The 12,142-nt window shown below is 64.9% G+C and overlaps 1 protein-coding gene across 3 annotated transcripts in view; it reads left to right on the forward strand.

Moving 5' to 3' along the window:
• Positions 1-11,757, forward strand: part of Zfpm1 (zinc finger protein, FOG family member 1) — a 56,055-nt gene extending 44,298 nt beyond the window's left edge. For all 3 annotated transcript variants that reach the window (XM_046434594.2, XM_046434595.2, XM_046434596.2), the window contains 6 exons: positions 5,231-5,333; positions 6,863-7,063; positions 9,031-9,264; positions 9,511-9,606; positions 9,687-9,833; positions 10,016-11,757. In XM_046434594.2, coding sequence (XP_046290550.1) covers positions 5,231-5,333; positions 6,863-7,063; positions 9,031-9,264; positions 9,511-9,606; positions 9,687-9,833; positions 10,016-11,697 — 2,463 coding nt within the window. In that variant the 3' untranslated portion in view covers positions 11,698-11,757. The remainder of the gene's footprint in view (positions 1-5,230; positions 5,334-6,862; positions 7,064-9,030; positions 9,265-9,510; positions 9,607-9,686; positions 9,834-10,015) is intronic.
• The last annotated feature ends 385 nt before the right edge of the window (positions 11,758-12,142 follow it).

Genomic DNA, 12,142 nt, shown 5'->3' on the forward strand with positions numbered 1-12,142 from the left:
CCAGCTCCAGACTTCATATTCACATATAGAAGGAACACTTGTGATGGATGGATGGGGATGGATGGATGGATGGTGGGTGGGTGGGTAGATGGCGGATAGATGGGTGGGTGGTGGATGGATGGTGGATGGGTGGATGGTGGATGGATGGATGGATGGATGGATGGGTGGTGGATGGGTGGGTGGGTAGATGGCGGATAGATGGGTGGGTGGTGGATGGGTGGATGGTGGATGGATGGATGGATGGGTGGTGGATGGGTGGATGGATGGATGGGTAGATGATGGGTGGGTAGATGGCTGATGGATGGGTGGGTGGTGGATGGTGAATGGATGGATGGTGGGTGGATGGTTGTGGATGGATGATGGATGGTGGATGGATGGGTGGTGGATGGTGAATAGATAGATGATGGATGGATAGACATGGATGGATGGATGGTTGATGGATGTAAATGCATGGGTGAGTGGGTAATGAACAATGAATAAGTGGGTAGATGAGATGATGAATAGGTAGGTGGATAGATGGCTGGAGGACAGATAGTGAGGGAAGTAGATGGTGGATGGATGGATGGTGGGTGGATGGATGGATAGATAGATAGTGGATGGATGGTGGGTGGATGGATAGATGGGACAGGGATGGGTAGGTAAATGAGTACATGGACGAATGATGGATGGATGGGTAGGTAAGTGGAATGGGATGGGTGGATGCTCAGATGAATGGGTAGGTGGGGGATGAGCTAATGAGCCAACTCTTTGACTGCAGCCTGGTCTGTGCTGGCTCTGCCCGTCTGTCTATCCTGTTGTCCACAGTTCACTCACTTTAGCCATGAGCCCACCATGGTCTCAGTGAGACCAGGGAAAGGCCCTGGCTACCAAGCAACACTGGGACCATGGACAAGCCATGCTAGAGAGACTGAGGTGGCTACGTGGACTCCCCTGCCACACGACTCTGGCCAGTGTTTGCTCAGAGAGGGTTGAAGTGCCCTTTGAAGCCACAGTGGCCTGAGACTCCCTCACCTAGAGATAGGGCTGGGATCTCTGAGGGCACCACTAGGGTTGAAGGGCCTTCCCTGGCTGCGCAGGAAGCCCTGGAGGTTGGTACAGGCAAAGCCCAGACACTCATGCCCACTTAAGCCCCCCTGGGCACCACAGCCTTGGGTCTTAGAGTTCTATTCTCAGAAGTCAGGGACCAAGGTGGGGGCAGGTGGTTCCTCCAGGGCTCTGAGGGGACCTGTCCAAGGCTCCTCTGCAACTTCTGGTGGCCCCAGTTGGTGCTCGGCTGCGGACACATCACCTGGACTCTGCACGGCCTCTGTGGCCTTCTCCCTGACCCTCCCCACCTCTTTGTCAGGCACAGGAGTTAGGCCCTCCTGATCCAAGATGCTCTCTTGAGATCCTGAACACATCCATCCACAGAGACCTTTTCTCTAAACGAGGCTGTGTGCACGGGCTCCAGATGGGCATCTCTGGAGGCCCCACGCAGCCCACTCCCCAGAGCTGGCAAGTAGCAGAGGCGGCTCAGCCCAGGCAGGACCGTGACCCTCCACAGGATGACCCTGCGGGGCCTAGTGTTGCCGCAGCATCGGGCATGGAGAGGCAGGAGGCCCTGCTGCTGGCCCTGCTGGCCCTGGGCACACTGCCCCAGGCCTCGTTTCCCACCTGCACGAGGAGGAGCCTGGAAACTACCCCGGCTCTGGGACACCTCCTGCCCCACCCCCAGAGAGACCCAAGTGAAGGACTGGGAGCGCCCTCCTGTCCTGGGCCAGGGCAGCCATGGCCACCGGGCCACCTCTGGCTGCCTCTCTCCCTGGGCCCAGGGGCTACCCCAAGAAAAGGGCTGGAAGTCAGGGGGCGGGCAGCTGAGACTGGATGGTAGCAAGAGGGGCACACAGCCTGTCCACAGCCTCCAGGGCCTCCCAGCACTGAGCAGGGCCTGCTTCTCACTGCCTGTGGGGACCCAGGGCACAGCTGCTGACCTCAACACACAGCCAGTCACACTCCTGTCCCCAGCTGCTCCCCGTCCCGTGTGGCCCCTGCACCTGGCCACAGCGGGTGCTTGGGGACCATCTGAGTGGAGTGGGGGACTGAATGACAAGGCTTGGGGATCAGAGCCTCGACGCCCTGGGTTCTCGTCCTGTGTGGCCACCTCCGCAGGCCTCAGCCCTCACCCGCAAGCCAGCTCCTCACGAGGAGCATCTGGGGCAGGTGAAGGGACCTGAGGAGGGCTAGAGGGTAGTGGTCGGGCCCTGGTTGGAGCCCCAGCCCTCCATGAGCTGCGCTGTCCCCTGGGCCCGGCCGCCCCACCAGGACGGCCCAGCCCCTCCCAGTGGTTTGGTGATAGGCACAGCAAGGGCTGGGGCAGCCTCAGAGAAAGTGGTCACAGCGGATGTGGCGCAGATAGGGTTTCCGATGTTATCGGCCCGCAGAGCGGAGACACTGACCTCTTTGTTGGGGGAACAGGAGGGTTCTCAGATCCACTGGGGAATTTAAAGTGGCTGACCGGCATCCCAGGCTGGAGTGGGGCTGGCCAGGGAGCCACATGGGACAGTGACTCTGAGGGGCAGCAAGCAGGACAGGCCTGGGGCCCTTCTCCAACCCTGGACACGCCTGCCAGGCCAAGCCAGGCGAGGAGCCTGTGGGGGGGAAAGGTCCAGCCTCCGTCTCCCATGTTCTGGCCACGCGGCAGGCCAGGGAGCTAGAACAGGCCCCTCCACAGCTTGTCCCCGTGGCCCCTGGGAGGGCAGGACAGGAGGGGCCTTCAGCACCAGAGAGGCTCCTATCCAGCGCTGCTCTGAAGCCAGCAGAGGAGCCCGGCTGCCCCAGGGGCTGAGGGGAAGGCAGGCGGCAGCTGGCCGGGGCTGGCCTGGGAGTGGTGGCCACCCCATCCCCTGGCTGTGGCCCACAGGTGGGGTGGCCAGGTCCCCGGGCCCTCCCTGCTCAAGCCGCCCCCAGGGCCAGACCCACAGCGTGCCAGCTGGAGCCTGGTGGAGCCTGGTGCCGCCTGCACCCAGACCTCCACGGGAAAACCAGGTTGTGCGGCGTCAGCAGAGCCACGCGTTTTTATCATGCTGTGAACACGCTGCTTCTGAGGGCGATAAGCATTAAACCGACCGCGAGGCTGTCAGTCTCAGTTTGAGGGTTTAGAAATATTGGGACGAATAATTAGATTTCATATCGTTACGGCAGCACCCATCGCAGGATCAGGCAGATTAATTTTCTCACCCTCCTCCACTCATTAATATTCATTAGAGACTCAGAAGGCCAAGGCAGGGAGGGCCAGCCCCAGCGCCCGCCCGCCAGAGCCCAGGCCCGCGCAGCAGGGCGCCGGAGCCGAGTTCCCCAGTCTGTGTGCCCCGTCCACCTGCCACGGTCCTGGGGTCCGCTCCCAGCCCTCACAGGTGCCTCTGCTAAGTGACAGAGACGCAGCTGGTGCGCAGCCCCGAGCACCCAGGTAGGGTGCCCCTCTGCTCTCCAGCTTGCCTGCAGCAGGCCCAGTGGACATCTGGAGGTCACTGCCTGGCCCTGACCTGACAGTCCTACCCAGAGGCGCTGCCGCGACTGCTTGGTCCTCCTGGTCCAGGGGAAGCCAGCAGCAGGGCCGCCGGAGCCCACGTGCTGCCGTGACCCAGGCAGGCACTGCTCAGAGGGCTACACTCACATCCCTGCTTCCCAGCGTCCCTGGGGAAACTGAGTCAAGGCGGGAGGGCAGTGGCCAGCAGCAGGCTGTCAGGCCCAGAGCAGGCCAGGGCTCAGGGCCCTCTCAGGGTTCACGGCAGCTCCAGGAGAGGGTCAGGTGTTACCCCATTTCCAGATGGACAGCCAAGGCCACAGTGTGGCTCCAGCTAAGGCTGTGGGACTCCCCTCCCAGGCCAGGGCTCTCCCCAGCCCACTGGCTGATTTACCTCCACCCCCGCTTGCTCCAGGACTGCCACGTGGCAGCAGGCAGGTGACGCAGAAGCCACCTGGCCCTCCCGCCCCAACCTTGCTGGGCCTTGTCCCGGCAGGCCCTATCTTGCCGGCTCCCTGCATGCCACATGCAGAGGCTGAGCAGAGGTGGTCCAGAGCAGTGGCCCTGGGCTGCAGGGGGAGGTGAGCCTGGACTGGACCTGCCGCCTGGCTCTGAGGCAGAGTGAGCAGCCAGGCCTGGGGGCAGAGGAAGACCAGGCAGGGGGGTGCAGGGGCTGCTGAGGAACTGGCAGTCACCACCCACCTCCCACCCCAGCCTCAGGCTCATCCTTCCCGCTGGGAGCTGTGGCCAGCTGTCTCACAGACACGGGTGCCCCAGATGGACAGATCAAGCAGAGGCCTTCCAGGTGCCCCGAGTTCTGATTAAAAGGTGTTTGTCTGAATAAAACGGAGTGAGTGGGCTGACAGGAAGGCGTGTGTGGAGTGCACCGCGGTCCTCAGGCCCCGGCGGAACTGGACCACTGCACACAGCAAGGGCATCCTGGAGCTGAGGCCCAGCTGCGGGAGACAGGCCCCACCCTCTGCCCGCTGGGACTCTGCGCCTCACCCTTCATGCATGACCAGGGTCACCTGCCCCACCCTGGCCCTCTTTCAGCACAGGATGGGCCTGGGCCTTCTCTGCCCTGGAGCTGGGGGCCAGCAAGGGTGCGGGAAGAGAGGCCAGCCCAGAGCAGGCGGCAGAGGAGACGGGGAGGCTGCCTGCTCCCGGGAAATAGGCCAGGTGGACCCAGGGCTAACCCAGATGACACCACTGGCCTTGGGCCTGAGCGGCCAGCCAGTCTCAGGGACAGGGACAAAGGTAGCCCTTCTCTGCTCCCCACTCTGCAACAGAGGCAGCCCACGGAGGGGTCAGTCGGTCTCTGGGCTCATGTCCTCAGTCCAGAGCTCATCTGGAGGATGCAGGGGCATGTGGGTGTAGGACGCCCAGGCGGTGGGCATGGCGGGGACAGATCTCGCTGCAATTCAGGCTTTGCCCTTCACTGGCTGTGTGACCTTGGGCCTGCTGCTTGACCACCCTGGGCCTTGGTTTCCAAAAGGACCCAGCACCCAACTACAGCTGCTGCTCCCTGCGGTGGCTCTGAGTCCCAGCAGTGGACATACTGCTGTGGGACACAGGATGTGGGCCACAGGTCCATCAGCTGCCAAGCCACTCACCGCCCACAACACGCAGCCCCACAGCCTGGCCACACCAGGCACAGTGGAGCCTGTCTCATGGAGCCCCAGTGGCTCTTCCTGGCTGACTGAGCCCATCCATCCCTGCTCTCCCCAGGGCCCGGCCCTGACCCTGCTTCTGGTGGATGAGGCCTGCTGGCTGAGGACACTGCCCCAGGCCCCGACAGAGGCCGAAGCCAACGCAGAGATCCACAGGAAGGGTGGGTATCATGTGGCGCTTCCCTCCCTCCCAGCAGCCTTCCGGAAGGTGGGGTCACTTGGCTCTGCCTGGGCTGGCCCTTAAAGGGAAACCCACCTGTCTGGACTGAGGCTGGGGAGGCCAGACATTCAGGCCACAGCCCAGCACCCTGATGGACACTCCTGCAGGCAAGGGAGCTGCCGTCCCATGAAGATCCCACCTGCTCCTAAAGGAGCCCAAGGAGGCTGGGCTGCCCTCTGTCCTCTGGGGAAGACGTGCTTCCTTCCTCTCCTCCCGGTTCCGGGGGGACTGCTCCCAGGGCTTCTGGGAAGCCCAGGCTGGCTGACAGGTGGACAGCTACAGTGTTGACTGACCCTGCTGGGCTGGGGGGCTGAGTCCAAACCTAGCTGTGCCTGCAGGTGTTGTGGGACTGGGCAAGGCCAGGTTTCCCCCCGAGAAGGGGCAGGGCCTGAGGAGGACTGCAGCCAGCCTGCCCCTGCCCGTCCTCACCCTCCCTCGGCTCTTCCTGTCCAGAGCCGGGGCTCGAGCGCTGTCCTGGGGGTCACCTGCAGCATGCCCAGCAGAAGCAGAGCTCCCTCCCAGGGGCAGCTCTCACCCTAGGCAGAACCAAAGGCACTGGGGCAGGGCTGCACCTGGCTCTGCCTGCCCTCGACTCCAGGACCCAGGCCAGCACCCTGCCCCCATGAGCCTGTCTCCCCTGTCCCATCCTCCTCACCAAAAGACACTCTTGGGGACTGGAGAGACCAGCTAGAAAGAGCCCTGGGCACCAGGGCTGGGTGCCGGCAGGGAACAGGCAGCTGTGGGCCTGCCTGGGGCACGAGCTGGTCAGCACCCTCTGACCCACCCCTCCTGCGGCCTGTACAATGGGGCTCTGGCCAGGTGTGGCCACCTGGGAAGGCTAAGGCTCCTTCCAGTGGCCATGCTGACAAGGTGGCCTGCGCTGGGTGGCGCTGTGCCTTGGGAGCCCCAGCCAGGCACTGGTTGCGGACATGACAATCACCAAGGCCTCTGGGCTTTGATGGGCCAAGGGAGCCCCAGTCTAGGCGCAGGCTGCTGCTCCTGAGGCCAGCAGCACTCCTTCCCTGGCCAAGCTGGGCACAGGGAAGCACAGGCCCATGTACTGCCAGCCAGAAGGCAGACCAGCAGGCCCAGCTCTCCTGGGCTTTGTTGGCAGAGACTGCCCCCTAGAGGCCTCTGTGGGAATAGTCATACCCAGTCAATTCCCAGAGGAACTATTCTAAGGTCCCCACCTGAGGCCACCCTCCAGCCACTTTCCTGGGAGCCCACGTGGCTATGTACCTGCTTTCCTGGGAATGAGGCAGTGGGGCTGGCCACCAGAGGGCAGGAGGCACACCATGGAAACCAGCCAGGCACAGCTACGGAACCCAGGTGCAGAACCTCCTGCTGGCCTGGAACCTGCTCTCTACCGCAGGCAGCATGGCGGTCCTCGGGGACCAGACGGGGGAGGGGATGCTGGGGAGGGACCAGTGGCCACTGAGGCCCAGCATCATGGCTGCCTGTGTCCTCCAGATGACACCCTCTGGTGTAGGGTCACCAAGCCAGTGCCTGCAGGTGGACTCCTGCATGTGTTCCTCATGGCCGAGCCCTGCGGCCACCCTGTGAAGAAGGAGCCCGCAGAGCCCGAGTGTCCAGCCCCAGTGCCCACCGATATCCAGCTCCTGCCCCAGCAGGCCGGCATGGCATCGATCCTGGCCTCTGCAGTCATCAACAGTGAGTGCCCCGCCTCCCTAGGGCGGGTCCTGGTGTGCTCAGGAGCTCGGGGCTGCAGGTGGGGCCACAGGTAGCTCAGGGCAGGACTTGCTCAGCAAGCACAAGGCCCTGGGTTCACCCCCAGAACCCCCAAAGGGTCAAATGTTACCCCCCTGGCAGACCACTGAACTGAGGGACAGTACCACAGCCAAGGCTGGGACACCTGGGTGCTGGAGAGCACAGGGGGGCTGCCAGGGCAGGACAGCGCAGCTGGGTGCAGGCTTCCACAAGAGGGAGCAGGGCAAGACGGTGCCAGGCTGCAGGTGGCACACTACTCCTTAGGGCAGCAGTGGGGGCAAAGCCCAGGGCAGGGACAGCAGGGCCCCCAGAGCCCAGGCACACCATGGGAAAAGAGGCAAACTGGCCTGAGGTCCAGACTGGACTCTGCACCCCCTATGCTCAACAGGAAGCTTATGGCTCGCCTGGAGCCCCAGACTGGACAGCTGCCTCTAAAGCTAAGGACAGCCAAGGACAGGACACCCACACCCCACACTCCACAACCCTATGCCCCAGCATGGCGCACAGCAGTGGGGCCACCCTGCAGAGCCCTTCCCTGACCTGACACAGACAGCAGCCAGCCCCAGACAGTGGCACATCTGTGAAGGAGATGGCCCCAGGAGGCTGACAGGAGGCAAAGCTCAGAGGTGGCTCAGGCAAGGGGCTCCGATAAGGACTCTACACGGGGTTTAAGGAAGGAGAAGGGCAGGGGAGAAGGCAGGTCCTCTGGCCAAGTGGTGGCAGTAAGCTAATGGGGAGGGCGTGTCTGCTTTGGTCTCTCCCCCGGGAATGAGCCTTTGAGGGAGATGGGTGGCCAGGGCGGCCACCTGACTTGGGCAGGGATGGGAGTGCTACCCAGCTGGCTCCCAGGGTGCCTGGGAAACCTGACTCCAGGGAGACACAGTGGCCCAGTGGGTTAGTGAGGGTCCCATGTCCCCCCTTCAGCCTGCATGACTGTGTCCCCCACCCCAGGGTCTAGCCACTCAGAGGGCTGGCTGCAGAGGGCCCCAGCTTCCTCCTCCAGGGTCTCGGGTCTGGTGTCAGCACCTCAATCCCACAGAGCACTGTCCACGGAACATGCCAGCTGAAGGACACCACGGTGGGATGGATACCTTGTCATCTGAGACCTTCCCAGCTCCTCCAGGGGCAGTGGGCAGAGGCTGAGCTGGGGTCTGGCAACTAGGAGAAGCCAGACCCAGGTTGATTCCTGAGGCCCAGGTTCCAGGCCTGTGTCCTCCCTGTGGCTCAGGGTCAGCAGCAACACAGCCCAAGGCCTCTGCCGTTAGCGGAGCTACATCTGCCCAGGGCTTGGCCTTGGCAGCAGTAGGTGGCCGTCCTGGCTCAGGCCCAGGGCTGCAGCCCCTGCCCCTCACCCAGCCAGCAGCGGAGTTCCTAGCTGTGACCTGGCAGAGACAGACAAATCCCCAGCAGTGGCTTCTCAGAGCCCAGACCCACAGGCCTTAGCAGAGAGAGCAGAGCTGCCTGAGACCCAAATCAGCAAAACCCAAGAACAGAGGTAAACAGCACAGCAGGAGAAGCTGGGGCAGAAGCCACCAGAAAAACTAGGTATGGGGGGCAGAAGCCACCTCCCCCCGCCAGCAGGTGCTAGGTTCCCTCAACGAGGCAGCATCCTGGGGCAGGGCAAGGCCACCACCCTTGTATATCTGAGGCGAGGGGTCATCAGAGACGTCTCCTCAGGGCTCACCCCTGGGAGGGGTCTCCGAGGCAGCAGGCATGGAGGCTGGCCTGGGGATGGCCGAGGTCTCAAAGTCCATCAGATGGGGCCAGGGCTACTAAAGGAGAGCCAGGAAGTGACCGCACAGGGCGAGACAATCTCAGGCCCTCTATGGAGAGGCCCCGCTCCTGCCTGGGCTGGTAGGCAGACCTGCTGCTCAGTGCCCACCCTCAGCTGGTGCCACCTTGCCCCACAGAGGATGTCTTCCCCTGCAAGGACTGCGGCATCTGGTACCGAAGCGAGCGCAACCTGCAGGCCCACCTGCTCTACTACTGTGCCAGCCGCCAGAGCGCCGGCTCCCCAGCCACGGCGGCCACGGAGGAAAAGCCCAAGGAGTCCTACCCCAACGAGCGCGTCTGCCCCTTCCCCCAGTGCCGTAAGAGCTGCCCCAGTGCCAGCTCCCTGGAGATCCACATGCGCAGCCACAGTGGTGAGCCCCTCCTAGACCAGCACAGCCACACGAGCACACCCAGCAGTCATGCCGTCGCCCTGCGGCCGGCACCGGGCTCCCCCAGCACGTGGTAGTCAGCCCAGGCCTGGTCCTAGGGGCCAAAGGGGGCTTCCAAACCAGGCCATCCATGCCAGCAAGGTTTGGCTCAGGGCCCAGTCTCCTGGTCCTCGAGCTGCTGGCCAGGCGGGACGCTGGAGCTGGCTCTGACTCTCCCGTGTGTTCTAGGAGAGCGGCCCTTCGTGTGCCTCATCTGCCTGTCAGCCTTCACCACCAAGGCCAACTGCGAGCGCCATCTCAAGGTGCACACAGACACACTCAGTGGTAGGTGGGCTGGGGGACGGGAGGGGGTGTGGGCCACGACCTCGGCCACAGGGCTCTGACCACCACAGCATGGCCCATAGGTGTCTGTCACAGCTGTGGCTTCATCTCCACCACAAGGGACATCCTCTACAGCCACCTGGTGACCAACCACATGGTCTGCCAGCCCGGCTCTAAGGGTGAGATCTACTCTCCAGGGGCCGGACATCCAGCTGCCAAGCTGCCCCCAGGTGAGCAGTCCCTGCCACTGCCCCACAGGCCTCAAGGAGGGAGGGAAGGGGGCTTGTCCACAGGCAGGCAGGTAGGGTCAATTTTAGCTGTGCCAAAGCTCTGCCAAGCACACCTGTTCCCATTCTGGCCCGGCCAGAGCCTGGCCCCGGCCTGAGAAGCCATCCCTGTGGTCACCTTGCAGACGGTCTTGCCAGCATCCAGCAACACTCAGCCCCACATGGCCCCCGGGCCTCGGGGGACCTAGGCTTGGCACCTGCCCCATCACCAGGACAAGACAGGAAGGTCCTGGTTGAGGCCACCAACGGAGAGGCCAGAGTGGCCCCCCAGAATGGCGACGGCAGTGAGACCCCTGCAGCTCCCAGGAGCATCAAGGTGGAGGCGGTGGAGGAGCCAGAGGCAGCCCGTGCTCCCGGCCCTGGAGAGCCAGGGGCCCAGGCCCTGTCGCGGACACCATCACCGCACAGTCCGGCTGCGGCCAGGGTGAAAGCCGAGGTGTCCAGCCCCACGCCCGGCTCCAGCCCGGGACCCGGCGAGCTGGGCCTGGCTGGAGCGCTCTTCTTGCCGCACTACGTGTTCGGGCCAGACGCGGGCGCTCCCTCGGGCGCGCCGCAGGCCTCCGAGATCCTGGCCAAGATGTCGGAGCTGGTGCACAGCCGGCTGCAGCAGGGCGCGGGCGTGGCCGGGACCCCAGCCGGCCTCTTCGCAGGGGCCAAGGGCGCCACGTGCTTCGAGTGCGAGATCACCTTCAACAACGTCAACAACTTCTACGTGCACAAGCGGCTCTACTGCTCCGGCCGCCGCCCGCCTGAGGACACGCCCGCCGCGCGCAGGCCCAAGGCGATTCCGGGCCCGCCGCGGGCGACCCCCGGCCCGCCCGCCGAGCCTGAGGCGACGCGCTCGTCGCCGGGCCCCGGGACGCGCGAGGACGAGGCGGGCGGTGCGGCCACGCCCGAGGCCGAGGCGGCCGGCCGGGGCAGCGAGGGCAGTCAGAGCCCGGGCAGCTCGGTGGACGACGCGGAGGACGACCCCAGCCGCACACTGTGCGAGGCCTGCAACATCCGCTTCAGTCGCCACGAGACCTACACGGTGCACAAGCGCTACTACTGCGCTTCGCGCCACGACCCTCCGCCCCGCCGCCCGCCCGCGCCCGCGCCCACCCCGGGGACCGCGCCGCCCGCCCTGACCGCGCCGCCCGTGCGCACGCGCAGGCGCCGCAAGCTGTACGAGCTGCACGCGGCAGGTCCGGCTCCGCCGGCGGCAGGCCCCGCCCCCGCCCCTCCGGGTCCCGCGCCCGAGCCGCCCGCCTCGCCGCGGCCGGGAAGCGGGATCGCAGGCCCCGCCCCCGAGCCCGCGGCCGACGGCCCCATTGACCTGAGCAAGCGGCCCCGGCGCCAGCCCCCAGACGCCCCGGCTGCGCTGCCCGCGCTCGCCGACTACCACGAATGCACGGCGTGCCGCGTGAGCTTCCACAGCCTCGAGGCCTACCTGGCGCACAAGCAGTACTCGTGTCCCGCCGCGCCGCTGCGGCCGGCCGCCGCCTGCCCCTACTGCCCCCCAAGCGCGCGCGCCCGCGGCGACCTGCTGGAGCACCTGCGCCTGGCGCATGGCCTGCGCGTGGCCCGGCCCGAGCCCAGCACGCTGGACAGCCCCGAGGGCCGAGCGCCGCGCTCTCCGTCCCCGCCCGCTCCCAATGCGGACCCCGCCGACCTGGGCACAACGACGCCCAGCAAGGGCCCGCCCGCGCCCGCGGCGTCCAGCCACCGCTACTGCCGCCTGTGCAACATCAGGTTCAGCAGCTTGTCCACCTTCATCGCGCACAAAAAGTACTACTGCTCATCGCACGCCGCCGAGCACGTGAAATGAGCCAGCCGCGCGGACCCAGCCCGCGTGGACCCGGGCACTCAATAAAGACTTTCGCTGTGACCAGCGCGCTGGCCGCGGGCCTGGTTCTCTGAGCTCCGTCCCTGCGCCCCGCCCCCGACGCCCGGGAAAAGAAGGGCTTGCACCTAGCTGGGCATGGGCCACCTGGCAGTGCACTGGGAGGTTGCCGCGCGTGCTTGCGGAGGCCCAAAGCGACCTCCCCACGGGCACCACCTCCAGCCCACTCTGCCAGAGCTAAGCCCTGCACAGGCCGAGATCAGGCCTAGGCGGTGCTCGGCTGAACAGTCTGGCCATGGCTTTGCGGCGGGGCAGGTGAGGGTACCTTCCAGCTGGATTTACCTAGAAAACAAATATACCCTTTTTCTACCAATTCTAACGGTCTTTCTGGGCATCCTGCAGAGGCGCAGTGATCACTCCAGGAATAACG

This window comes from Marmota monax, unplaced genomic scaffold, assembly GCF_021218885.2.
Source record: "Marmota monax isolate L192 unplaced genomic scaffold, Marmota_monax_Labrador192_F-V1.1 WCK01_AAM20220418_F8-fsc00024, whole genome shotgun sequence".
Taxonomy (NCBI): domain Eukaryota; kingdom Metazoa; phylum Chordata; class Mammalia; order Rodentia; family Sciuridae; genus Marmota; species Marmota monax.